The 26,717-nt window shown below is 39.0% G+C and overlaps 2 protein-coding genes across 2 annotated transcripts; both read right to left on the minus strand.

Moving 5' to 3' along the window:
• Positions 1 to 8,539: 8,539 nt before the first annotated feature.
• LOC148850303 (small ribosomal subunit protein uS9) lies at positions 8,540 to 9,280 on the minus strand. The gene has a single exon (XM_088944520.1). It carries the CDS (start codon positions 9,175 to 9,177, stop codon positions 8,746 to 8,748), a length of 432 nt encoding a protein of 143 aa, XP_088800646.1. The 5' UTR covers positions 9,178 to 9,280; the 3' UTR covers positions 8,540 to 8,745.
• An 8,112-nt stretch (positions 9,281 to 17,392) lies between these two features.
• LOC148850304 (F-box/RNI-like superfamily protein) lies at positions 17,393 to 23,047 on the minus strand. Its single transcript, XM_088946527.1, has 5 exons — positions 22,600 to 23,047; positions 22,348 to 22,494; positions 19,589 to 19,724; positions 17,943 to 18,041; positions 17,393 to 17,736 (listed from the first exon to the last, which is right to left on the minus strand). Exons 1-5 carry the CDS (start codon positions 22,692 to 22,694, stop codon positions 17,524 to 17,526), a joined length of 690 nt encoding a protein of 229 aa, XP_088802653.1. The 5' UTR covers positions 22,695 to 23,047; the 3' UTR covers positions 17,393 to 17,523.
• Positions 23,048 to 26,717: the final 3,670 nt, after the last annotated feature.

Genomic DNA, 26,717 nt, shown 5'->3' on the forward strand with positions numbered 1-26,717 from the left:
AATTTCTGCATTGGCTAGTGGAAGGTTGAGACAGGCTAGCTGGAATACTAAACGTAACTGTGGAAGCAACAACTCTTTTGAGTTCTCAGGCGAAAGTTGAAAGTTGAGGTGGGATTTGTTTTGGGGATTTTTGGTAGATAGAAGTCAAGAGGCACCAAAATACCAATGTATCAAAATGGTGGTTCAGGTATATGCCACTTTAGGAGTTATCTTATCGATCGTGCTTCAGTACTGTGAAATTGAAATACAAATGAATCTATTATTGTCACTATTGTATGAGAAATATCACAGTTTTCTGTTCCGTTCCTCTCTTCGGCAGGAGGTCTTGATGAGCTATCACTTTCTTCTTCATTTCTTTATTGATGAACCTAATCTTTTTCCTGCGAACAGAAGTGCTTGGAATTTGAAAACAATTGAGGCAGATAATAGTTAGTTAGAACTGCATTTTCATTGAACCCTTATAAATTTACTTGTTTGATAGCTAAACTTTGATTTCAACTGAAACATACGATGTTTATGGTGAGGAAGCTCATGCTTTCAATCAATCTGTTTGCCGGGCTATATGCTTATACAAGGTACTAGGTAGAAGGAGACCACAAAATGTGTTGTCTGAGATATGTTATTGATATTGTTTGTCCTTCTACCTTATACCTTGTTCATTACCAGAGGGAACACATGACAATTCTATTGAAAGTTGTGATGAATACCCAAATGTTTATCTAAGAGAAAGAAATTCCATCCACATTTGACTTACAAATTTGGAGTAAATTCTACAAATTTAGATGCAAAACCCAAATGTTTAACTTAGGAAAGAGAAATTTTAGAGGACTAATGGTTATTACTGATACTTATGTTTACAGTGTTGTTACAATGCAAAAATTTATATAATGGCTTAGAGAGTCTCTTACAGATTAAGAAGAAATTCTAATCCCTAATGACTACCTCCTGTTCTCCTTCCTTTAATTCTCGAGGAAATATTGTACTCCTTTTCTTGTCCCACCTTCTTTTTCTTCAGGATAATCTTTATTATTGAAAAAGCAAAAACTACAAATCCATTCTTAAATCTGATGTCATTTGAAAATGGATAAATTGAGACAGCATCTAGCACTAAACTGCATCAGTATTGGAACCTTACTAGCATTAGATATCTCTTGGTGTTTTTTAGATACTGGAAAATATTGCATATATTGGCCGGAAATGTATTAAAATGACATCAGATTCAAAAATATGGCAAGGGTTTTGAGAAATACATTGAAATGGTGGTATAGAGTATGTATTTGAATATAGTACAGAAAAGTTAATTTATTATTATTTGTTATTATAGACTCATATATCGAAAAAGTTTATCAACTAGGAAGAGGCATGTATTGGTGTTCATGAAATTCTGGTAGCCAGAATACATCTTTTCATTGTTTTGCATTGTTGAAGTAGTTGACTGATATCAATTATCAAATATAGATTACCAAACTAACTCAAACAACATCCATGCGGAGAAAACTTTATGTGGGAGTCACTATCCACTAGGAGTTATTCTTGTAGGCACTTTTATTTGATTTGGTCGCTACATATTAAGAACCTAAGAGAGTCTTGACCTTTGATTTTGTATAACAGTAGTAGGGTAACATTGGGAAATTCCGAAGTCATTATCCACTAGGAGTTATTCGTGTAGGAACTTTTAGTTGATTTGGTCAGTACAAATTAAGAACCCTAAGAGAGTCTTGACCTTTGATTTTGTATAACAGTAGTAGGGTAACATTGGGAAATTCTAACTTTCCCTTTCTACATGATAAATTGGGAATTTAATTTGTAGATCTGGTGTACATGCATCATAGGTTGACTGTTCTGATGAATTTGCACTGGACCAATGTGTCTCTGTACAACATTGGGTACAATTTTATTTATAACATGTCAAAGGTTAGGTTTGCATCCAGTCCGCCCTTCCCAAGACCCTAGATAGCTGGGACCAACATCGTGTAATGGCTCTTAATGTGTGTGTTTACAGTGCAAAGAGTGAGTGGAGAGGGGGAATAAACATAAATATGCAAGAATTGGGGGAACTGACATTGGGATACAAAACCCCTACACCATGTCTGCCTTGATTGGTGTTTCAGAAATACTTTAGATTTTTCCCCTCCTCCTAGATGGAGATTTGTAGGAAAACACTACTGGGTGCATAGTTTGATGCTTGTGTATTCAATATTGTACAAATTTTTAGGTTAGTAAACTGATGATTGACTTCTTGGCAAAACCTAAAGTAAAACTTTTTAGTATTACTTTTTCTTTTTGGGTTACAACATGACCATTTGGACAGAGTTAACTTCCCTTCTTGACTAAGTTGGGAAGAGTTAATGGACTGTATTCCATTCTATTGGCCTGCCCCATCAACCTAAATTTTGGTGGTTCAATCCCATATAGAGCTGGTCTAGTTGTACTGGTCACTCTCGTACGAGTTACAGTCTGGTGTGAATGGGTGTTGAGTTGTGCATTGAATTCTTTTTGTGGCCTGCTTCATGACTTGACCCAACATTTGTGGAGAAAAACCTGAAGATGGAAAATTTATTGAGATCTCTGGTAGATGCAGAAGGCTTGGATTGGATCGTCAGGGTATGGAGGGGTGGGGGGGGGGGGAGGGGAGTTTCTAGACCCGACCCTTGTTTGTTGTTTATGGGCCAGATCCAAATATATTATGTTGGGGTCTCTCTCATATTTGTATGTCATTCTATTGGGCATGAGGAGAGGCAGCTCAACCTTGTACTTTTGGATTTTTCTGTGATAGAGGTAGCTCAACCTTGTACCTTCACAGTTAATATAGTGGATTTTCTGTTCCTCCATCACCTGTGGACATAGGCCAAAGGCAAAACTCATATCTCTGTTCTGCTTTGTTTTACTGTGTCATTCGAATCTGTGTTTCTAGGTTTTGTGCAACAATGGGAAATCTCTTATTTACTTTATATGGAAAGGAGGCTAAGATTATATTTTAGAGTCCTAATGGTCAGCTAGAGATGTTAATTAGTGGGGGAATTTTTTGTTAAATCACTTTTTGTAAGTATATGTGTGTGAGTACTTATTTCACGGGGAACTTTTGTATTATGTTTGTTAAGTGTGGTTATTACAATGGTACTAGTGGAGTCCTTTAAACATTAGAAGCTACCATTCTTGGATCATAACGGTTTTATTAGTAGCACTATTATCTCAAAATGTTGGACACTAGAAGCAACTGACTTATTTTTAACTGCTTGCCCCCACTTAGGTTCCTAGCAGCTCTCAAATCTTGAGCATACATCCTGAAGCAATTTTTGGTTCATTAATGTCTGTGCAGGAAATCTACACTCTATTTGTTGGGATAAGTCAACCTTCCATAAGTTGCAACAAAATTGTTAAGAGAACATTAGGGTTTCATATTATCAAAAGATGTTGTAGGTCACTGTGGACCAGTTCACACTAATGGAGTTGGAAATAAGACTGTGGAATTGTTGATGTGTGAAGTGTGAACTACTGAGATTTTTTGTGGCACAACAATCACCAAATATATTACTATATAATGGCCATTCGTGTGTAATGCAATTGGTGTTGTTTCTCTGTTTGAGAGGAATTACTTACTGTAATTACCAATTGCTGCTCTAGACCCCTGGAATGATCAAATCGAAAACCTCAATTACAAAGCTATGAGTACATTTCTAGACACTGCAAGCTACTTAAGAGTGCATAATTACTACTTTGGATGCCATGTGAAACGAAATGTGTCTGTTGTGGTTTTCTTTGACATCTTAGAGAACAAGTTAGCCACATCAAATGGATCTATTCCCAGCTTCAAATAAGAAATTGGGATAAAGGTCATTTCAAGTTTGTTTGATAATTATTAACACAGTAAGTGTTTGAAAATGAACTCATCAAATCTGAAATTCCAAAATAAATTTGTTTCAGGTGATACTGTGGGTCCAAATGCTAAGCAAAATTATGAAATGATCATCTATCAGTTTTTTCATATGGCATCTCTACTGGTAGTAGAAAGATGTTCCAATATTTACATAGTAGACTGAAAAAAGCACTTCATTTTTTTCTTTATTATTGTCTTAAATCCATTTTTATATTTGCTTACCGTTAATCTTCTATCCAGCCCCGATAGATGATTTTAGTTTGGATTTTTCAGGTTTACTTGTAGGAACATCTGAGGTGTATCTGTCGGAGGTAGAAGTGTATGGTTTGGTTTAGATGGAAATGATCATCAATTCCCTTTCTCCCTTTTCTACTGAGACACAACAACTTTAGGTTTGGGTTCAAATCTGATTCATCAGCCACCGCATTCTTTCAATCCTGCTCCTTTTCTGCATTACATGCTTTATGACTATAGAAGGATAGGAGACCATAAATGGGTAAATGACCACAGAATTGTGCAGGGTAAGGACCTAACAAACAACAAATCTGCCAAGTTATGGGCATGAGACATACAAGATCATACCCAAACATAAGTTACTGCAAACCTAGAGTTCAGCTGAATTGAGCATGTTAGGGCCTGGCTTGGGCAAGAGCGCAAGCTACGACTATCCAACCCGACTTCCCCAAAACCCAAGTAGGCTCACCCTTTATCAGGCTTTTGGTTCCTGAAGAGTTGAGCCATGACAAGTTAAAAACACCTTATCTAGACAGAATTCCATTCGGCAGTTGGCACGGATCACCATTTCAGGGCATCTTTTTTTGGCGGAAAAAAAAATTGTGAAAATTTTTAAGGAATTTCTTTAGACTCCATTTGGTTTGTGGGAAGATTTGAGTGGAATGGGATGAGATGGAATGATAATGTGTAAAATTTTCCATTATCATTGTTTGGTTTATAGAAAGGAAATTAGTGGGCATAATCCTTTTTACATGTTTGTTTTGTGGAAAGAAAACAAGTCCTATCCAAGAGGATAGAGGGGAAGAGGAAGAAAACACCAGGTTGATGCATCCTGAATTTCTGGTGCATTTTCATCCAAACAAAAGCTAATCATGATCAGAGGAGGAATCCGAGTCATCAGATGAGTAGTTGTAGTTCGAATAGGGAGGAGGAAAGCAGAATAAAGCCCACAAGCAGAGAGCGCTAGACAACCTAACTGCTGCAATGGTAAACAACACACGAGCTCCAACTGCACAGGAGCTGAATAATTGTTGGCTGTTCAATATTTCTGGATTGCAAAAGTTATGTATTGGCACACATTCGCCGATAAGTTTGGTACAACCACGACACTGAAAACCATACCTCCTGTGTATTTGGCCCTCTCTATTTTCTGATGCTACACTACTTATTTCCACTATTCTTGTGAGTTGTGACACGGAAAACCAGGGAGAAAATGAAAAAGAAAGAGAATGCAGTTTCAGTCCGGCCAATCTTCACACGGAAACATTGAAGGAAATAACTAGGTCTCCGACCATTGAAAGGGAGAAATAAATGGGCCAAAAAACAAAGGGTTGGACTATGATATGGAAAAGATACAATATCTGAAAAACTTCTGACCAATCAACTGGAATCATAAACATAACCAATCAGGTGGTGGTTATTAAAATTCATGGGTGGGTTTTGATTGGTCAAAACTCTTTCTATACAATATCTTTTCCACGTCATAGATTTTCCCATTTCAACTATGATGTGGAAAAGATATAACATCCAAAAAGCAATTGACCAATAAATCAGAATCATAAGTGTGGTAGGGAGCATAGTGTTATTTATCAAAATTCGTGCATGGGTTTTAATTGGTCTAAACTCTTTCTATACCATATCTTTTCTGCATCATAGATTTTCCCTAAAGCAAAACCCGTAATTTACATTCAATTAGTTATAAAGGCACTAAAAAACAATTAATTTTGGCCGCCCAAAAAAAACTACAAAGCATTTGGGATGAAGATATGAATGTGATATTTAATCAAATGCAAAATAAAAAAACATGGATGGTGATACTTATGTAATTTTTTTTCATAAAGCTACCGTTGAGAATCCGGTTCCTACCAAGCCAGGTAGAAATAATCTTGTAACGAGATTCTGTATATACCAAACTAGACACGGTGGATTCATTTCGTTCGTGACCATAGATGGCAAGAACTCCATACTCGAATTCATGGGTAGTTGTTCTTTCTTTATTAATACTCTTGCTAACATAGGGAATTAACAATAGATAGGCGAAGCAGGGAACAAAGAGGGAACACTTGTATGAGGCACAGTTGTACTCTCCATGAGACACTTGTATCTGATTTTATCCATTTTCCAATAAAATTACTTCATCTAATAAAAAAAAAAAAAGGGAGACTTGACAAAAAATTCAGTTTCAGGAAGCTCCAAATAAAGCCTTTTGAGTTTTGCATCTGCCAAACTAGTTTCAAGCTGCTCAGATTTTCATGACTCAATATACCTTTTGACTTCAGAGCTACCAGAAGTCTGGACTTGAAAAGAGTATATATACAAATATTTACAGTGCACTTGCATGCAAAATAATACAATATATAAGGTTCTGTTGCTCTACATATTTGCATTTATACTCCTACCGAACTGAGACTATATTCAATTTGAAAAGAGTGCAAAATCTTGTACTACTTGTAGAGTGCAAAATTTTGTATTTTGTATATATTTGTACAGCATATATTAGTATTGTACTATTTCCAAACTGAGCCTAAGCGACACTATCATTTTCTGTTGTCTTATCTGACATAAATTTACAGTTGAGGCTTTTGAAATTTTTACAGTTAAGGCTCAGTCTAGGTAGAATGCAAATGCAAATACGTACACTGCAAATACAAGGTTTTGCACTGAATATATTTGCATTTGCACTCTTCACAAACTGAGCCTACCGTACAAGATGGCATTTTTCTATATATCTGTGCATGTGTGCATTTTTTTTCATGGTCCAGAACACTCCCGGTTTCAACTTTCAACTAATCAGCAACTCCCTTCTTATTAACAGAACACACTAAAACACTGAAATACAATAATCAATTGGATTCAAGCATCAGAAAATACATTTATATTGAGTATGGATGGGCTTACAAGATTACTAAAAAGCTGAAGGGAAGCATAAATTTCAGGGTAATAGACTTTTTTATCAATATTCAGGATAATAGACTATTAGTGTAGTTAGAAGTGCTTCTAAAGTAAAGTATCTTCTTTTTGCTGATTATCTATTTTATGGTAAATTGGTAGAGCATCTACGAGAGAAGAAGCAAAAATTTTTATACGTACTTAATCATTTTCAACAATCATCTGGATAAGTTTTAAACTTTCAGGAATCCGAATGTTCGGAACAGTAACTTGATTGCTAGTTAAGAATCAAGAGAATAATAAGTCTATCACTTCTCATAGAAATTCCATTCACTGGAATCCAGATGAAGAGTCTAGTAGGTTGTCTGCCTGTCCCAACCTCCTACTGATTATTTCAAACTTAACTGTATGGTTGTATTCTTTTTTTTGGGAGGTATTTAAATGTATGGTTGTATAGTTCTTTCATCTTTGGATTCTTATGGTACTTCGTAAGATGTGATAATGGTTCATTTTCTGCAGGTTTAGGTGGCTTATTTAAATATAACTAATTAACTACAGGTGTTTTGGAAATGAAGAAAGCTATTTTGATTGTCCTTAAATTTGCTTTAGATCAACAGTGGAAACATTATGTCATTGAGTCTGGTTCTATTGTTGCTATCTCTGGGCTTAACAATGATTCCGTGTCCTCTCTATGATCCTATTATTATAATTTGAACCTTGTTAAACTTTTATGATTTAACTTTGAGAACCACGTTTTTTAGTTATGTTTAAAAACAGGGTAATAGAACTGTTCACCTTGTAGCTCAAAAGGCTAAAAACTTTTCAACCTTAGATGGTTTGGTTTCATCCTCCTATATGACTATGAGAAACCTTTTATTTTATTCAGACTTGCATGATGCTGTTGGTTAATTTTATGTTTTGTTTATTCAGAAAAAAAAATGTAACAATAAATGCATTACTAAAAAACACCAACAAAGATAAAACTACATGCACCAAGAATAGAAACGACAAATGGGTCCACCAGAAAACATGGCATACCTTCCATCATCAAGCTATCAGTGATATACATTAGCAGATGCTGATAGAGTTTAAACAGACAGACTTGGGGAAATCAAAAGGTGAGAAACTAAGAACATCATTGCTTTCCCGGCTAGTCCCAGCAGCCTATCAGGGAGTAAACTCCTAAAAAGCTAGAGATATTTCACAACAAAAAAAATGACGTGAATCCTAATTCCCAAAGAAACAGTTGACTACAATCTATCTAACTCAAGAATATGTACTTTCATAGAACACTAGCTCGCTGTAGTACAACCCCGAGAGGAAAAAATAGGCAGGATCATCTATAAAACTTTAAAACCCTAAATTACCGCTAAAGCGACAAAAATCTAAGATGGAATAACAAACTAGCATAGCAAAAATCAAATGAAGAGGGAAAAACCAATTTCGTAAATCATTTTCCACTTGAGAAAAGCATAAGCACTTCTCAATTTAAACCCAAGGCCCTAATTCATCATCCAACATTAAATATGCAGTAAAAAATCTCCAGAAATAAAAACTATTTTAGATTAAGAAATAGAGGTTTATGCAAAATCTCTCAAAATAAAGAAAATGGTAAGCGGCTTTGACATCCTGACTTCCAAAGTTCCAATAAGCAATAACTAAAAAATAATGAAAAATAAAAACCGAACAAATAAGTAACACCACTCCGTTTCGTCTTTTCCTCCTTGTTGTTCTTCTTTCTCCACTCAACGGTATGACTTCTGGAAGCGAGCGCGAGCTCCCCGTCCTCCAAACTTCTTAGGCTCGCAGCGCCTTGGATCCGCCACGAGGAGCGTCCTGTCATACCTAACGAGTATGTCTTTGATCTCTTTTTTCGACTGTTCATCAACGTACTTCTGATAGTAAGCTACAAGGGCCTTCGCAATGCTTTGACGGATGGCATATATCTGTGAAGTATGACCTCCTCCCCGAACCCTAATCCTCATGTCGACACCTGCAAATCTCTGACGACCCAGAAGGAGAATTGGCTCGTAGGCCTTGTAACGGAGAATCTCCGGTTCAACAAGCTCAATCGGGCAGCCATTAATCTTGATGAGGCCCCTACCTCGCTTGCAGTAGGTGACTGCAACGGCAGTCTTTTTGCGACCAAAGCACTGAACAGATTCCACGGCCGCCATTAGGTGGATGCTTTCTCTGTGATCTCAAAACCCTAAACCTATCTCGGACTCGGGGAATGAACACGGGAGAACGAAGAGCGGGCAGAGAAGAAAGAGAAACTCGAGAGCGTTGATAATAAATACATTAGGGTTTTATTGGACGAAGAATTGTAAAGTCCGCAATTTTCCAACAATTACAAATATTGCCATTCCTGTTGCATGAATAGGGTGGTGTCGACTGTCGAGCCTACCTACTACTCGAATGAGTTAAAAGTTCGGGTACTAAAGCGGCGCAAAATGAATGTTCGGGTACTAGAATGTTATATTTTAAAGTTCAAGTATTAAATTGGCATTCAGCCTAAATACTGGTACTTATATGTTATATATGTCAAATAAAACATTTTGACTCGAGTTAAATTAGTTCAAGTATCTAGCTCAAAACGAGTTAAGCTTAAATAAGCAGGTATTCAACTCGACTAGGCTTGGATTCACCTTTATACATCATTTATAATTCGGGTAAGAAGCATTCCGAGTCCAGATCCCCTCCCAGCAAAAATTCATTGCAAGTCAGTTCCAACATGATGAGGGCGGATTTGGCCCTCCAATGATATTGTGGCATATGGCATCTCAGAATAAATAGGTGACATCCGGAATCACTTAGGCAACAACTTGCCTTAACCAAGATGATGGTGTCCCAACTAGCGACTTGGCACAGACGCCGATCTGGCATAGGTATCGAACTGGTAGCCTGGCACAGGCGTCGATCTGGCGACCTGCGAGACGTGCTCGTCGACAAATTCGGCACGCATATCCCAACACTCCCACGATCCTTGGAAGTTGGCTCGCGTATCGAGCGTTTCGGAGGATGGTCAACGTGCATGGCGGTTGCCTTCGGAAATCTTGGACCTCTTAGGCGACCTCTCGAAAATCTCGGATACAGTGCGTGAAGCCCGCGCTAAACAATGCCTATATAAAGGCACCAACCCCAATGGTATGGGGAGGGCAAATAAGCATATTCTAGCTCTCATACTTTATGATTTTTAGCTCGCAGTCTACTATGAGATAGACCTGTTCATGGGCCGGGCTTTCACTGTATTAACAAATTTTTCTAAGGCCCAAGCTCGAGCTCAACCCTTATAAAAAGCCCGAAGCCCGGGCTTGGGCCCGAGCCCGAAATTTATCCCATGTTGTTACTATTGCTGAAGCGGCTGAATAGAGATAGAGAGAGAGAGAGAGAAATTATAAAGAAAAAATAAAAAATGTATATATTAAATTATAAATATATATATATATATATATTAATAAATATTATATTATTTATATATTTTATATAATATATAAAATACATATTATGTATTTATAAAATATATAATATTGAGTCGGGCCGGGCTTTTTCGACAAATCCTGAGCTCAACCCGAAACATAGTCAAGCTTACTCTGTTAGTCCCGAGGTCAGGCCCGCGGGCCTAATTACATGACCAAGCCTAATCGGGGTGCGGGCTGGGCTGGGCCATCAGGCTACCTAGCCCATGAATAGGTCTACTATGAGAGTACTGACTTAAGCATCGGAGCGACCTCGCTGGGTTAGCCACCCCTGGTCCTCTGACATTGATTCCTTGTAGGTCTCTAAAAAATTACGAAGCTCAACAATCAATCCAACTCGGCATGGTCAGCTCGCCACCTAATCTGCTCCCAGCTCGGCACTCTGGTCAGCTCGACACTCTAGTCATCTCGACACCTAATAGGCAGCTCGGCCTCTGAGGGTCACAAGCAATGCAAGTAGGGGAGCGTGAAAGATATCCGTCTACGATGACGTACTTAGCCGACTGGCGCTCTACTCTTCGGGCCCCATTGCGTTCTACAGGGAGGGTCCCGTGAAGCAGGTAAATCACGAGCGGGTCGATCTAGCTCGGCTATACTTGTGCTACAAGAGTGACCTCTCCTGCCCCCCCCCCCTCGAGAATGTTGGGCCAAGGTAAGTCCTCTATGAACACAGTCCGCATGGTGTTGCTGCTTGTGCTAGCTAACCGGGACAAGGCGTCGGCCTCTGCATTCTCGGATCTCAGGATCTGCCTGATGAAGTAGGAGATGAAGCCGCGCAGTATCTCCCTGACCTTGGCCAAATAAGCAGCCATGGAGGTGTCGCGAGCTTCATACTCGCCACTGATTTGGTTGACCACAACCTGGGAGTCATTGCATATGATAAGTTGCTTAGCCTTTACTTCCTTCGCTAAAGTGAGACCGGTGACCGGTGCTTCGTACTCTGCTTCGTTGTTCGATGTTGCGAACTCGAACCAGAGTGCGTGTTCCAGCTTCACCCCGCTTGGACTGTACAGAATTATTCCCACACCGCTTCCTTGTTGGTTGGACGAGCTGTCAACATGGAGGATCCAGGGCTCCTCGTCCAAGGTTGGACCTGCTCTAACCGGGATTGGTGCCACAGTGGTTGAAGTCTCCTCCGTGTGCTCGAGCTTGTCCAGCTTGGGGATTGCGGTGCTGAACGTACATTCTGCCACGAAATCGACCAAGGCTTGGGCTTTAATTGTCGTCTGAGGTTCATACCGGATATCGTACTCATTGAGTTCGATGGCCCATTTTGTCAATCTGCCAGACACCTCGGGCTTGAGCAGGATCTGTCTTAGAGGCTTGTTGGTGAGGATGACGACAGTGTGGGCTTGGAAGTATGGACGAAGCTTATGAGCTACTATGACTAGCGCGTACGCCAGCTTCTCGATCTCCGGATATCTTATTTCAGCATCCTGCAAAACCTTGCAAACATAGTAGATGGGTCATTGGACCCGATCTACCTCTTTTATCAGTATCGAGCTGACCACCTTGTCACTCGCGGAAAGGTACAACTTTAAAATATCCTCTTCATCGGGTCGGGTCAAAACCGGGGTAGTAGCTAAGTATCTTTTTAGCATGTCAAAGGCGAGCTGACACTCCGCGATCCACTCGAAGTCTTTACTTTTCTTTATAGCCTTAAAGAAAGGTAGGCAGCGATCTGCTGACTTAGACATAAAACGACTCAGAGCGGCTATGTGGCCATTCAGCCTCTAAACCTCTTTTAGTTTGCGAGGAGGTCTCATATCTAAGATGGCCTTTATCTTTTTCGGGTTAGCTTCGATGCCACGTCGATTGACTATGTAGCCCAAGAATTTACCCGAGGTGACCCCAAAGACGCATTTGTTGGGATTTAACTTCATGTTGTACTTTCGTAAAATTTCAAAAATATTTTGCAAATCATTTAATAAAAATTTTGAAAATTGGGTCTTAACGACCATATCATCTACATAACATTCAACTTTATTGCCGATTAACGGCTCAAAAACCCTGTTTACAAGTCTCTTAAAGGTTGCCCCGGCATTTTTTAGTCCGAAGGGCATAACCTTATAGCAGTACAATCCAAGCTCGGTTATAAAGGCCGTCTTTTTTTCATCAACGGGATCCATCCTGATATGGTTGTAACCCGAGTATGCATCCAGAAAGCTCAGCAAATCATGCCCTGAGGTCGCATCCACATGTGCCATTTAACGTTGGCCTTTTTTACTAGAATTGGGTTAGCTACCCAGTTTGGGTAATGAACCTCCCTGATGAAGTTTGCCGCTAAGAGCTTCCTGACCTCTTCATCGACTATCCTCCAGTGCTCCGGGGCGAGGTTGTGTTTTTTTTTGTCTAATGGACCTGACTAAGAGAACATTATTTAGTTTGTGAGTTAGAATTTTAGAATCTATTCTGGGCATTTCTACTGCGGACCAAGCAAATACATCTAAATTCTAAAGTAAAAAACTTACCAGTTGAGAGCGAAGTGGTTCCTTGATTGAAACACCGATCTGGGGGGTTTGAGTGGGATCATTAGTCGAGACCGGGATGTGAACCATCTCCTCTGTAGGTGTAGCTCGCTCCTCAGCATACTCCGTAGGTCGCTCGAGCTCGACGTCAGCTACTAGTTTGGCTTTCCCCTTGAGGGCAGCTACGTAGCATTTGCGAGATTCGAGCTGATCTCCTCGCGCAACCCCTACTCCGTAGTTCGTAGGGAACTTCATTGCCAGGTAGTAGGTGGATACTACCACACGTAGGGCTTGCGTAATGGTCCAACCTACTATGGCGTTATAGGGAGATGGGGTTGCGACTACTAGAAACGTGTGCTCGAACCTCGCTATGTTCGGCCACGTGCCGACCTCCATAGGTACTAAAACTCGCCCTAGGGGTCTGACTTCCTCGCACTGAAGCCTACCAAGGGGGTATCCATTGGCTTAAGGTCGCTTTCCTGGAGTTGGAGCTTGTCGAAGATGTCTTGGAACAGAATGTCGGTCGAGCTACCTAAGTCAACTAGGACGCGCTTGACTTCGAAGTCGTTGAGCCTCAGCTTTATCACTAGAACGTCATCGTGGGGTTACTGGATCCCACGCGCATCATCCTCCGTGAAGCAGATCGGCTCTTTAGTTCTAGGTCGCTTTGGCGGGTTCTGATCCTCACTTTCTAATTCGCGAACTGAAGTTCGACCTATTGCCGAAGTGCAACCCCCGATGATGGACCTACCAGTAATCATATTGATTACTCCGCGGATCAGTCTCTCCTCGAGCAGTTGTCGTGGCGGCTGCTCATTCTGTCTGTTACTGAACTCGGGAGTATTTCTTCTCTGGTCCCCTTGTCGATCTGCTTGGTTTCTTTCTTCTCTTTGTATAAATTTTTTCATATACCCACGACGGATGAGCTCTTCGATCTCGTCGCGGAGGTTCCTACAGTTTTCTGTATTGTGTCTGTGGTCTTTATGAAAGTGACAGTAAACGTTATTGTTTATGGTGGCGGGATTTCCCCTCAACCTAGAAGGCCACTTGATGAAGGTGGAGTCTTTGATAGCCATCAGGATTTCTCCTCGCTTAGCGTTGAGGGGTGTGTAGTTCATCCTTTCTACAGGTGGGGTTCTGGAGCGCTGACCTGACTTGCAAGATCGCGAAATAAGATCGGCTCCCAGACTTGTTTCCTCCCCTGGTTGGGGACTTACTCTTTCTTTTCTTATTCCCATCATTACCTGTATTGTCACCTACTCTTTTTCTCTTCTCTGCTAGATTATCGGTCCTCTGATTCATCTCTTCCTTGGTTCCGATGAACTGGTCGGCGAGCTTGAGGAATTTTGTGATATCTTTCGGCTTGTTGGCTACCACATGCCATTTGAATTCCCTGTGAGTTATGCCCTTCTTTGCTTTCGTGAGTCTCACCACTGGGTCTAGGTCGGGGATCTGCAGGCATGTGTCGTAGAAGCACTTGATGTAGCTTCTGATGGACTCCCCTTCTCTCTAAACTACATTAAGGAGACTCTCTTGGGACCTTGGACACTTCTTGCTGGTGATGAAGTGCGAGGTGAACAACTACACGAACTGCGCCCAACTCTTGATTGATCCTGGCGCGAGGTTCCGATACCATGTGCGAGCTACTCCTTTGAATGTGGTGCATCTGGCACTGGAAGGAGTCCAAGTGATCGTTAGGATCAAAAGATCCTTCATACTTGTTGAGGGGAGGCATCTTGAAGTCCTTGGGCATCGGGGTCGCCAAGAGCTCGGGAGACAGAGGGGACAACCTAGAGAGTAGAGGGGCGGGCTTTGTGGCTACCGAGCTCACCTCTTCTTTACCTTTAACCTGTTCCTACTGGTTTGGCCTCGCGAGTTGGTTGTTCTGAGCTGAAGTTCGATGTGCCTTGCGACGCCTTCGTTGCTGCTTTTTTATCGGCTTGACATTGGTGTTGCTAACCTCTATATGGTCTGGTACTACTCTGCTATGAGGTAGCTCTTGGTTCCTTGGGTTTTGATGTTGACTGTCGCGGATAGAAGGGCCTTGCCTTGAGTTCGCGGCCAGCACCCCGAACCAGTTACCTGCTATCGATCCACCTTCCTGATGCAAACACCGAGGAAGAGTAGCTCTATTGGGTTGTGTCTCTCCGGACATGTTTCCGATATTGCCTTGTGAAGCAAGCGGAGTGATCTGTCCGTCTTTTCCTACCGCGAGGTGAGACTTGGCTCCCAAGAGGAAGTGGGACCTGGGAAGTCTCCTCGCCTCGGTGGGGAGATCCAGTGTTCTGCACACGAGGTCGGTTCTACTGAGTTGCTGGGTGTCAGGGTAGAACCGACTACTGGCTTTGCGACAGTGGAGGGAACTGCTGCTGGTAGTACTAGTAAAACACATGTTGCTGGTATTGTTGGAACTGCTGGACCTACTATATTTGGACTTGAATGGCTCACACGCAGTGTACCGGGTCATCGAACTGGGACTGCCCGACTCTGGGGGGAACCACAGACGGTTCAACGAAGGTTGCGCCCACGACTGGAGGGAGCGGGGCGTTTACCTGTATAGCGTTTTGTGGCATGGTCAGTGTTGGGATCCCAGCCACAGTGAGCGGTATGGTGAACTGGCCAATGCACACTGATGGAAATTGAGGTTGCCCCCCAGGGATGTTCATTTTAGTGCTCTGTCCGTCATGACTGGAAGATGCCATTGATTTCAGGTGAGCTGTTGATTGTGAATGCTTTTTGTAGCGGTTCCCACGGACGACGCCAATTGATGAATCAAAATTTTTTTTTTGGCTAAGTACCTCGTCATTTGGTTTGCTTCCAAGTGGCTGATGACCTAGACGCCGAAGTGGAGAACTTTTGCTAGATGAGGACCTGGATGCCGAGCTGACTAGGCCGGGTTGGGGGCAGATTAGGTGTATCTTTGCTTATATATGCACATCTAATATGTGGTTGGACATAGTATATGGGATGGTGAAATGTGCAGACACATCCACAGTTTTTGTTGGGAGGACGGAGGACATTCTTAATTAGTTGACACAAACCCATTGACCCATTACCATATACGGATTCTGGAAGTGTAGAATGTTGATTTTATTTTTTCATTTGAATAGCTACAGTAATTATCCCGCAAACCAGGTGTAGGCAGGATTTGATCCTAAGTCTCCGCTACAACCAACGAGAGACCTTATCAACGAGCTGGTTGGCACCTTGCTGATGTGTTGAATGTTGATAGATCAAATGTGCCACTGCCTTGTATTTCCATCCTATGAAATCCTGACTTGTGCACTCTCCGTGTATAAATTGCTCATGAAAGATAAGAACACACCACTATAGTGAAAAGGTGTGGGTAAAGAGTGGTTATCAAAAAAGGGCTCTTCCTCTCTCTCTCTCTCTCTCATGTTCTAAAATCTAAAATGAAGTTGGAAATAGAAAATTTTTTGAATTCCTTATTTCCTTGAATGAATTAATGCTAAGGACATGTTAGTTTTTTTTTTTGGATTTTGGTTTCCATTGATCAAGATACCCATATTCTTTTTTTATAATTATGTGGGGTTTTCCTGGCTGGTGATATATCTCCCAAATGGGCAAATAACTTTCCCACCTAGGGGGAAAGTTGTCAACACTTGGATGGGATAAAATTGCCCTTTTCAACAATAATTTTTTTTATGGCTAAAACAATCATTGTCTTATTTACATGAGAAATAAAACAACATAAGTAAATGCACTCAGAAAACACTTACCGATTATTGTCTTATTTACATGGAAAATAAAACAACATGAATAAATGCACTTAACTAGATACCCGGGTAAGTGCATTTAAAGTAATTTCCCAAATAGTAAATTTGAATGTGTTTTAGGCTTTTAGCCTCATGATGAACAACAATTGCAAACATCTGCCAGAGATTGTAAATGCAACTGTAATTGGAAAAGTCAAGGTTTCTAAACATCTTAAATGAGTGTCTGGTTATGAAATTCACTGCGAAAATTTTCCAATTCAGATCTCCTACCCGCATGACAATACAGATGTACATTGGTAACATCTCCCCGTGAATGGTAACATGCAAATATGGAGTATGTTCTTACAGTAGTGAGGCATGGGTAGGTGTGGGTAGGAGATCCAAACTGAAAATTTTCAAAATAGATGTCCAATAAATGATGCTTGAGAATAGATAAACTATGTCATTTTCCTTACCATATCAGCTAGAAATAAATTTCCATCCAGCCAACCGCTAACTCCAACCCAACTCTCTTTATACTAGAACGAATCAAAGAGATAGAAGAAAAAGAGGTGGAGAACAAGACTTGGGGCAAGGGTCAATCTTATTCTTATTGCCAATCTCAGTTCATTAGCTTCACCCAAAGAGAGATATGGTCCCTCCAAATGCAATACCAATACAGTCATTGTTTGAAGTCAGGCACCAAAAGGCTGTTATAAAACACCAGAATGATTCACAATGAAACAATTGAACTAAAAGTGAATTAATACAACCAAGTCGATGGTGTCTTTATAATACTGGAAAAGCAATAAACAATTATGTACATAGACCTTCTTAAAGCAATTAAAAAACATGACAAGTTACATGATGGGCCAAAGTGAAACTGTACTAGCATTGAGAGGCACTCCCAAAGGCTTTATCTGAAGGGCAGGACTAATGGCAAGCAAACCAATAAAGCAATCCACAGGAACCCTCATCCCCCACACGTTTATTGACTCAAGTTTGTGACATTTGTTTACAAGCATGATAAGTCCATTTTCAGTAACATGGCGACAGCTCCAGAGGATGATGGTCTGTCAAAAAGAACAACATTCTCTTAAACTATGAAATCTTCCATAAGTAACATTCTCTTAAAATGTCAAAAAGAACGACATTTGTTGATGTTTTTCCAAATAAGTAAAATTGAGCACTTTTATTGTCTCAGAATGCAGGAAATCTATGAAGTATCCCCAAACACTAGGGAAAAAAACTTAGTATGCAGCATTTTGAGAAAACTCACCTTCAAATGTGGGCAGTTGTTTGCAATTGAAAAGAGAGATTCATCAGTAACAAATGTACCGCCAATATTGAGGTATTGCAAAGAAACAGCTCTTGAAACCTGGAAACAAGCAATTCAATAAACAAAATGACATGAAAGAGAAGAGAGAACAAGAAAGATTTTAATACCACTTAAGAGAGCTTATTTTCCAACTTTTCTATATAAAGGATAAAAAAGGATGGATACTCCCAAGAGGGAAATAACATGGAACCTTACTGCAACTGACATGGTATTACAATTTCCAAAGCCAAGAAACAGAGAAGAGGCGGCATGCCAGAAGTAGATTTGTGCTACAAACTAATAAGTTTTAATAATGTGATAAGTCCATAATTTAATTGCTACATATTTTGTAGGCAGTATTACCTTGATATTGGGTAATGGCCTTCTTATTACTTTCAAATTTAGAACATTGACAATGTGCACCTTGCAGAAGGGAACTAGTTTAGGCTAGCCATCTAAGATGACACCTAGTTTCAATAATGTATTAAGGCACAGGTGGGATGTCCTGTCAAGGTGAATCAATAACTCAGGCAAAAGTTTATTTTATTCAAAACTTCATTTTACAATAATAGCAGAAACACACAATAATATTCTCCAACTTGATAGGAAAAGTTAAAAGATATGATCCAGTTAAAAAAAATGGGTTTACTCCAACACCACACACAGTTCTCGACATCACTTAAAGATATGATCCTTTTGCTACCAGTAGGTTTCCTCTGCAATAGCACCAAATTCCAAAGGAACATACTAGGAAAATCTTGTTTTCAGAGTTATACAGTGAACCACATTGTTTTGCTTTTTATTCAAATATAAATTTAACATCCAAAACAGCATGACATGATACTCCACCTGATTGAATTAAGAAAATTCTTCAAAAAAAAAAAAAGGCTCTAATTGATATAGTGTATTCATCCTGCTTAATGTATATTTTGTTTTTTTTTTCCGCTTTGCAAGCTTCTGGCTTCAGATGGGAGTTAGTATCACGTGTCTGCACACAACAAAGCAAAGAATGGGTTTCCAAACACTAGTGAACAAATGTGCCAATTAGGAATGATCTGGTGTACATTGAAGAATCTAAGAAGACAAGATAAATCCCCAAAAGGACATGTGTGTCTTTCCTGATCAGGATGACACTACGAGTATAATGGTTTACAACAAATGATAAGTATGGAAGAATCCGCTTCTTTGTTAACAGCTGACATTTTATTATGTTAACTGACAATATCTGAGGTTCCATTCTTTCTTTTTTTTCGCTTATGATCGATATGATTGATAAAAGTTATTAATTATCAATCAATAAGAGGGACAATACTAGATGCTAAACCTTTGCAAACAATCTCACGGGTCACTTGTGTGCATGTTCAAGAAATGAACAAATACAAAGATCAAAGTTTTAAAGCAGCTTAATGAATTAGAAGAAGAAAATATGTATAGGCTGAATTAATGGAGAAAACACCCAAAAGTTTCATTTGTATACATCCTAAAATACTGGATTGGATACTAAGAATAAACTATCTACAAAATAATGCACCAATTTTATATCAGCCTAATCATCATATTATTTATTATTTTATTTTTGATGTTTAAATGTGATAAAAGTTACATACCAGTTGAACAACACCTTTATCCGTGATGCCTGTCATGCCCCACAGGGATATTGAGGTCAGGTTGCTGACACACTTGGCCAATGAAATTTTATGTAGTCCATCATCTGTTATTTGGCAGCCCCACCGACTTCTTGAACTGACGAGGTAAAAAGCAAAATAAAAGCAAATGAGGGAGAAAACTTACAACACGTTATGTTAATTCAATATCTTTTGGTAGTATAAATGATCAAGGGGTGGTAACTCATATCACGGGCGGAAACTTTGCCCAGAGTTCCATTACTATTAATGGGTGGCTTCGTGATTTCTTATGGGCACAAGCATCCCAGGTAATTCAGTCTTATGGTTCTTCATTATCTGCATATGGCCTTTTCATACAATATCTTTAAAACATGAAACTCAATTATTCCACTTCATTGGAACAAGGAAAAGTTTATTAAAGAAGTGATGATAAGTTCCACTCACAGTCATTTCCCTACAGTGATCAAGGGAGGTCCAGGATGTTGCATACATTATTTGCAACTAGAAATATCTTCTGTTCATCCTAAAATAAAACTCTTTTCAGTTGGGGAGGGGCTAAAGATAGTTTATCCCTTCCACATTCTTTCTCTTAAAATGTGCTAATTCTCTTCTTAACTAATGATATTGATAAAAAAAAATATTTCCTTCCCCATTCTTTCTCTTAAAATGTACTAATTCTCTTCTTAACTAATGATATTGATTCTGTTATTGATAAAAAAACTTCTGTTCATCCTACTTGCTCAGTGTATCAACATCAGCGTAGAGAAGCTTGCTCAAATCATATATTCTGGTAATAGAGCCATTAGCTTTATCTCAAGTAATTTGTGAGTTTCCATCATATAACAGCTACCTAAATTACTTTAAGTAACGATGCTGGTTCTTCACCACATGGCCTCTATTTGCATCTTGAGAATGTCCTTTTCACAAAGGTTAAACCTAAAAGGACATGGCAATACTTGGGGAAGGGGACTGGAGGTTGTAACTTCAAAGCCTCTGATTGTATTGGTGAATCTAATGTGGAGAAAAGGGAAGGAACAATGGATAAGATTCACTATCTAAATTAGATTTTATATATCAAGCAACCAAAAGAGTACTGAAAAGACACAGAAAGTTTGCAAGAGGTCAATCTGATCCATTCATATGTAAAATGCTTTTTGACAGGCTAAACAACCTGGCATCACCATTTTTTCAAGTTGACATATCTTGAGTGAATTCATCCAACAATACTCACCCATCAGCAACTATAGAGAGCCAAAGAAAATACTTATATCCCATTAAACCGTAACACTTACAAAACAATTTGATACTGCATGACATTTACTTGATTGACAAAATAATTTCTCTACTTCACTCAAAATGAATTACAATGATACAAACAAAAAGTTTGTCTAAAAAATATTATCTTTGTGTAGAAGCACGTTGTCCATCTCCAGAATCGAAGTTGTGTTTAGTATTTTTCTTCAAAATGGACAAGCCTAGAGTAACAGACTAGTATGGCAAAGTCTAGTACATAATACATATAATCATGATTGTAGAGGCAAATGTGGAAAAAGAATATATTATGGCAGTCAGAGATTCATATCCTGCCTCTTGTATCTTACCAGTCACCAGCTCATGGACAAGGATCAAAGATGAGCATTGAAAGTCACTAGATCCCAAGAATAAAACCATAATAGGTCTACTAAAATTCTAAAAACACCTAATTAAACCTAAAATCCTGAAGTCCATGTCTTTGTTTTCTATTCAGCATGCTGAGAATAATTCACTTATTAAATGGTTAATTAGCTAATTGGATATCATGAGCTGATAAAAAGAGGAAACAGAAATGCAGTGTTACCCCATCGATGTATTATGATTAGCCAAGGCTCAAGAGCCTTAATTCAACTCAGAAAATTTTCAACTGTACTACATTTACAATATATACTCATGCATCATGTTACCTTAGATTCATTGATCCATATATATCTGTTTCATCCAGAAATTATGATCCCATATTTACTCCATCCAAACCCAGATCTACCCGTCCATATATCCACATATTACCCAAAAAATTGCCTATATAAGGTAAGATCAAAATCCATCCTCTACTTTTCCAGTTTCCATACCCATTTGATAATTAGGCTTAAACATCCGAGTATAAGTTGCAAGTCACAAGGTGTCCTGCCCAGGTTGCCCTTCTGTAACAAGGACTGAATTGCAATGCATAATTGCTTAGGCAATACACAATTAAAGATCAATAATTTTGTAGCTTCAACAAAATTGAAAAAAAAAAAAAAAAAAAAAGAATACCTTTCATTTCTCATTAATATAGTTACCAACTTTCAAAGCCCTGCTTTTGCCAATTGAGCTGTTTCATGTATTCTCTAAGCAGACAAATGATAAGTGGAATATATGTACGAGAGGAACAAATACAAAACCTATTTTAAAGCATCAGTTTGAGATTAAGATAGATTGGTAGTCCGTGCTGTTAGTATTTTTTAACTTTTTTGAGTATTAAAGGTTGGATTTAGGTAATACGAGTTAGCGTCTCCTCTATGATCTAAAACATTGGTTTTATTCTAATGGAACTGACGATGACTATAGACGCTTCAAATATCAAAAATTTAGTAAGAAGAAAAGGGGTCTAGTAGAAACAGAAGGATTCAAGGTGAACTACTTGGCAATCTCAATAATAACAGTAAGGAGGAAAACAGGAAGAGTTCTACTTGGTAAACATAATGAGATAGACGGGCGGAGATTACATGTCGAGCTCCTTGAGGCTGTAAGCACAACGAACGATGCGGGCAGTGGATTCATCATCCATCTTCCAACCAGCAAAGCTAAGGCGTTCTCTACGGGCGAGGGATTGCTTAACGCCTTGTCTCCATCTCCTGCAGACGCTACTGGCCCTGTACTTTTCCAAGAAGAAAGAAGAAAAAGATTGACGAGAAGCAGCAAGGAAAAAGGCACGAAATTATGATATTTGAAGTACGAATTCTGGAAATAAAACTTACTGGGCCAAATCAGTGAAGGAAGAGATGAGAACAAAGATATGAGCGAGAAGGTCCACAGGTAGGCAGTCGATCTCTGCATCTTCACGCTCCCTCATGCCTTCTTTTCTCTACCTCTCTCTCGGTACCAGTAGAAACAGGAGGAAGTAATATAAGAGATACGACGACGAGAGAGAGAGAGAGAGAGTTGGATTGCCTCTCGGCTCTCACTTAAGCTGATGCTGATAGGTGGAGAGGAGGGCGAAGGAATCAAAGAAATAGAAGGCAGAAAGGTCGAGCGGGAGAGACAGTAATCAAAAGCCAGAAGGGGGAAACTCGCGGGGAGGAGGATGTTGTCATCATCGTGTCATCGTTTCACGAAAGTCGAACCTTTCACCCTTGCTTGAATTCGTACATAGAGAAGAAAAAGAAAATTTCTGGGTCTTCGTGTGGTCATTTATCAAAATTCACCGGTTTACATTGGCGTCAAGGTCCTCGCAATATCATGTCTTACCGAGTTACCGGCAGCGTGGATTTTTGGTTGTAGTAAATTTTAATTTTATATACCAACTTTGTTTCCAATAATCATTCATGATTATAAAAAACGGTCAATCCGTAAGTTTCGTCCTAAACAAGGTAGCCTTATCTGTCCACATAAGGACGCTACTCCGACCCGAAGAGGCGAAGAGTTTTCGTCTCTGAAAAACTAAATAAATGCTGTTATGCGTTACCTCAATTATTTCCTTAATTTCTCTCTTTAATTAAAATTTAAAAGAATATTAAATGTAATTATTCTTATCACGCACGCGTAAAAACTAAAAAAACAAAAACAAAAAGAACAGCTAAACTTTCCCCTCTTGTTTTTCCTTTTATATCCCGTTCATTCATGTGGATCACGTATTTTATTACTGGCGAGGAAATCGGTTTTGATAACGAAATCGTCTTTACGCTGTTCTAACAGTCCCTTGCTTGCAGCCGAGGATTGAATCAGAGCTCACCGGCGAGGGGCATTGTCTCTGTTTCCAAAACCATTGAATTCAGCTAATCCCAATTATCCTGAAACAACGATATGGGTGCTGTCTGTCAAACGTGGACAATCATTTTTTTGCTTTCGCTACCCAGCGGCCATTATGTTGTTAAGATTACAAGCCATCAACGGTCATTTTGTGGGGTTTTTTTTTTATATTTTTTATTTTAAAAGAAAAAAAAATCGGCATTCGATGAATTTGGAGACAAAATTGTACACGGCGGACTGGGCTAGCACGAGGACTGGAATTTTTCAGTACAGATGGGCGCAGCCCGGTGTGCATGACTTTTTTTTTCTCCGGCCAATCCCGGCTCATACATGGGATATTTGAATATTTCCAATGAATTGGAATCTAATCACTTCCTTTCCAATACGGTCATCTTTTTCAAAAAATCGGATTTGGTCCTCACAGGTGCAGCTTAGCATTGGGAATATTTCCCCATGAAAATAATATGCATACCAATGGACACCTCGGCCCAACCTACCTTTATGACTCCTTCTCAGTACTCACACAGCGGCAAGTTAGTTATTCTCTTTTTCTTTGTTTTCTTGCAATGATCTGTAATTCAGAAACAATCACGAGGTAAGAACACTGTGTACAAGCTACTGGCAGGTTGTTACAACAACCCAGCGTATAAATACCGATCGATCTAATATTACAGGTGTGAATGACATTAGTAATTTCCTATTTTCTCTATCTTTCCTCTCGAGCGGTGAACTTGAGTCACTAACTATAGCTCGAGGGCGGTCTCGAACCTCTTCTCGCCAGAGAGAAAAGGGCGATACCAGAAAAAAAATACACAAGGAAGGAGATATTCTCAATAACGACTTTAAAAGGTTATGCGAATTGTGTGAGTATGGTTCTGTGAACACTAAAGCCGAGTTCTGCATTTAATGGGTCTTTTCTACTATGAGAATGTTTGGCACCGATGTGTTTTACAAGCGTTCCATTTTTTTGCCGATGTGTTATTAATGCCATAACAATAAATAAATGGAAATCGCATTTTTCAAAAAAAAAAACACTTTTGCAATGATTAGTTTCGAGATTCGCGCTAGGGGTTTCTTCAAATGTGAAATTGACTTTTCTTAAATCTCTTTAGTGATGCTAAGGTGATGTAGCACATTGGAATTAAAACAAAAAAAAATAAAAAAGCTGAGATATTATAAATATATTATAATAATAACTCATATCACTTTAAACGCCCATCAACCTTGTATGCCTATAATAGGTTGGTAGTAGTGCTCCAATTTCAGTGGTGATAATTTTTTTTCCTTAAATTTTTGTTTAGCTAAAATACTTCGTGAAGATAAAAAGACCAATTATAATAAGGAAAACATCAAGGGAGGGGATTCCTTACGAGCAAAAGCATGCGTGAGAGATGTTCCAAATATTGGCACATTGCAGAAGCATGGGAATTCAGCCACACAATTGGAGCATCTTCGTGTGAATTTAACATGTATGCATGAGAGATGTTCCAAATGCATTCCATATGAGTAGAGTCGTTGCTTGCAATCCAGGCTCATATCAACAACAATGAGTGAGTTGGGAAAAGAAAAGGCTAAATCAAGGTTTTAAATATTGATATGCCCAATACGTTGATAGGGGCATATCGGGTAGAACCGATCTTATTTTTTGTTTTTTGTTTTTTTTTTTCAAAACTAGTTCAGGGGGCTGGTTTAAGGCTCCTCCATCCTGTGAATCAGTCAGAATCCCGATACACCCTCTGTAGGGGCATATCGAGGTGCTCCTGATACGATACGTATTGGCCCCCCTGAATCGGCCAAAACCCCGATACACCCTTTGTAGAGGTGTATTGGGGTGCTCCCGATGCGGTACATATTGGCTCTCCTGAACCAGTCAGAATCCCGATACACCCTATGTAGGGGCGTATCAAGGTGCTCTCGATATGATATGTATCGATCGATACGAGCCGATATGTGTCGATACTTTGAACATTGGGCTAAATAAGGAAATTTGGACCAAAAGACAACTAAGACGAAGAAAAATAGTTAGATTTGGCCAAACAATTGATTCTGTCTTTTCCCAAGAATGTCAAGGAGCCAAACATGATGTTGGCCCTCCAAAGAAATTTTAATCCTTGTGTTTAGTTAAAGTCTCATTCTTGTTCATTCTTTCCAAAAGTAAAATTTTAGAATGAACAAAGACATTTAAGAATAGGTAATATGAGATTTTTTTCAATAATAAAAAAAGAATTTTTTTTGTGGCAATAATGAGAATAAATTTTGAACGCATTGCAATTTTCATTTGTAATCATTTTTTGAACCACCAAAATAATAATATACGTATACATACAATACTCATTAGCAAAATATATAGTGGAAACATACAAGATTGGCCCCACATAAGAACACAAAATATAAAAAAGAAAAAAAAATGACAAGAAACTAGAAAAATCTTTTGCATTTGGTTGCATAGAGAACATAAAAAAATAAAAGAAACAATTGGTACATATTTAAAACTAATTAAAAGGAAATTAGTTTGCTAAATTGACTAGGCAGTTGTGCAAATGAAAAAAAAAAGAGTTTAAACTTCCAAATAGAAATGAAAATTAAAAATATAATTATAACATTAAGATATAAAAATTAAAAATAAAATTATAACATGAAGATATACAAAATGTTAACAATTTCGACAAATTGATAATAGTATATTTGATGAAGCAACATATTTAGAGAGTTGCAAAATATAGAAAAACATAATATAATTGTGCCCCGTATTTCTAAATTTAAATATTCAAAGAAGCTTTGTATTTGCATTCATCAGTCAATGTCTATTGACTGTCAACCGATAAAACTCTATGTAGATTGTTTTTGGGATCTATGCTGGTGGGTGCCTTCTTTATGAAAGCGCTTCATTGAAAACCATCGGACTTGGTTCAATATAGAAGGGTCGACAGGGACAAGGTTAGAAAACCAAGGACTATTATGAACAAGAACAGGAAGACCTGGAGGTGCTTGCAATGCCTTCTTTGCAACTCCATGATCTACTACATTAGTTGCTCTCACACGGTAGCTAAATCTAATTTCCTCAAATCGTTGAGCCAGAGGTATAATGTCCCTTAGGATGTTACCATGTGGTGACACTGGAAGAGCC

The sequence above is a fragment of the Nelumbo lutea genome, chromosome 5 (genome assembly GCF_056320005.1).
Source record: "Nelumbo lutea isolate HS-2025 chromosome 5, American lotus-T2T, whole genome shotgun sequence".
In the NCBI taxonomy this organism is placed as follows: domain Eukaryota; kingdom Viridiplantae; phylum Streptophyta; class Magnoliopsida; order Proteales; family Nelumbonaceae; genus Nelumbo; species Nelumbo lutea.

Coding starts and splice junctions, on each gene's coding strand:
- LOC148850303 (XM_088944520.1), bottom strand. CDS start 9,177: ATGGCGGCCGTGGAATCTGTTCAGTGCTTTGGTCGCAAAAAGACTGCC.
- LOC148850304 (XM_088946527.1), bottom strand. CDS start 22,694: ATGAGGGAGCGTGAAGATGCAGAGATCGACTGCCTACCTGTGGACCTT. Junction 19,725..22,347: donor AGCCTCAAGGAGCTCGACAT/GTAATCTCCGCC, acceptor TTACCTCGTCAG/TTCAAGAAGTCGGTGGGGCT. Junction 18,042..19,588: donor ATAAAGGTGTTGTTCAACTG/GTATGTAACTTT, acceptor GCTTGTTTCCAG/GTTTCAAGAGCTGTTTCTTT.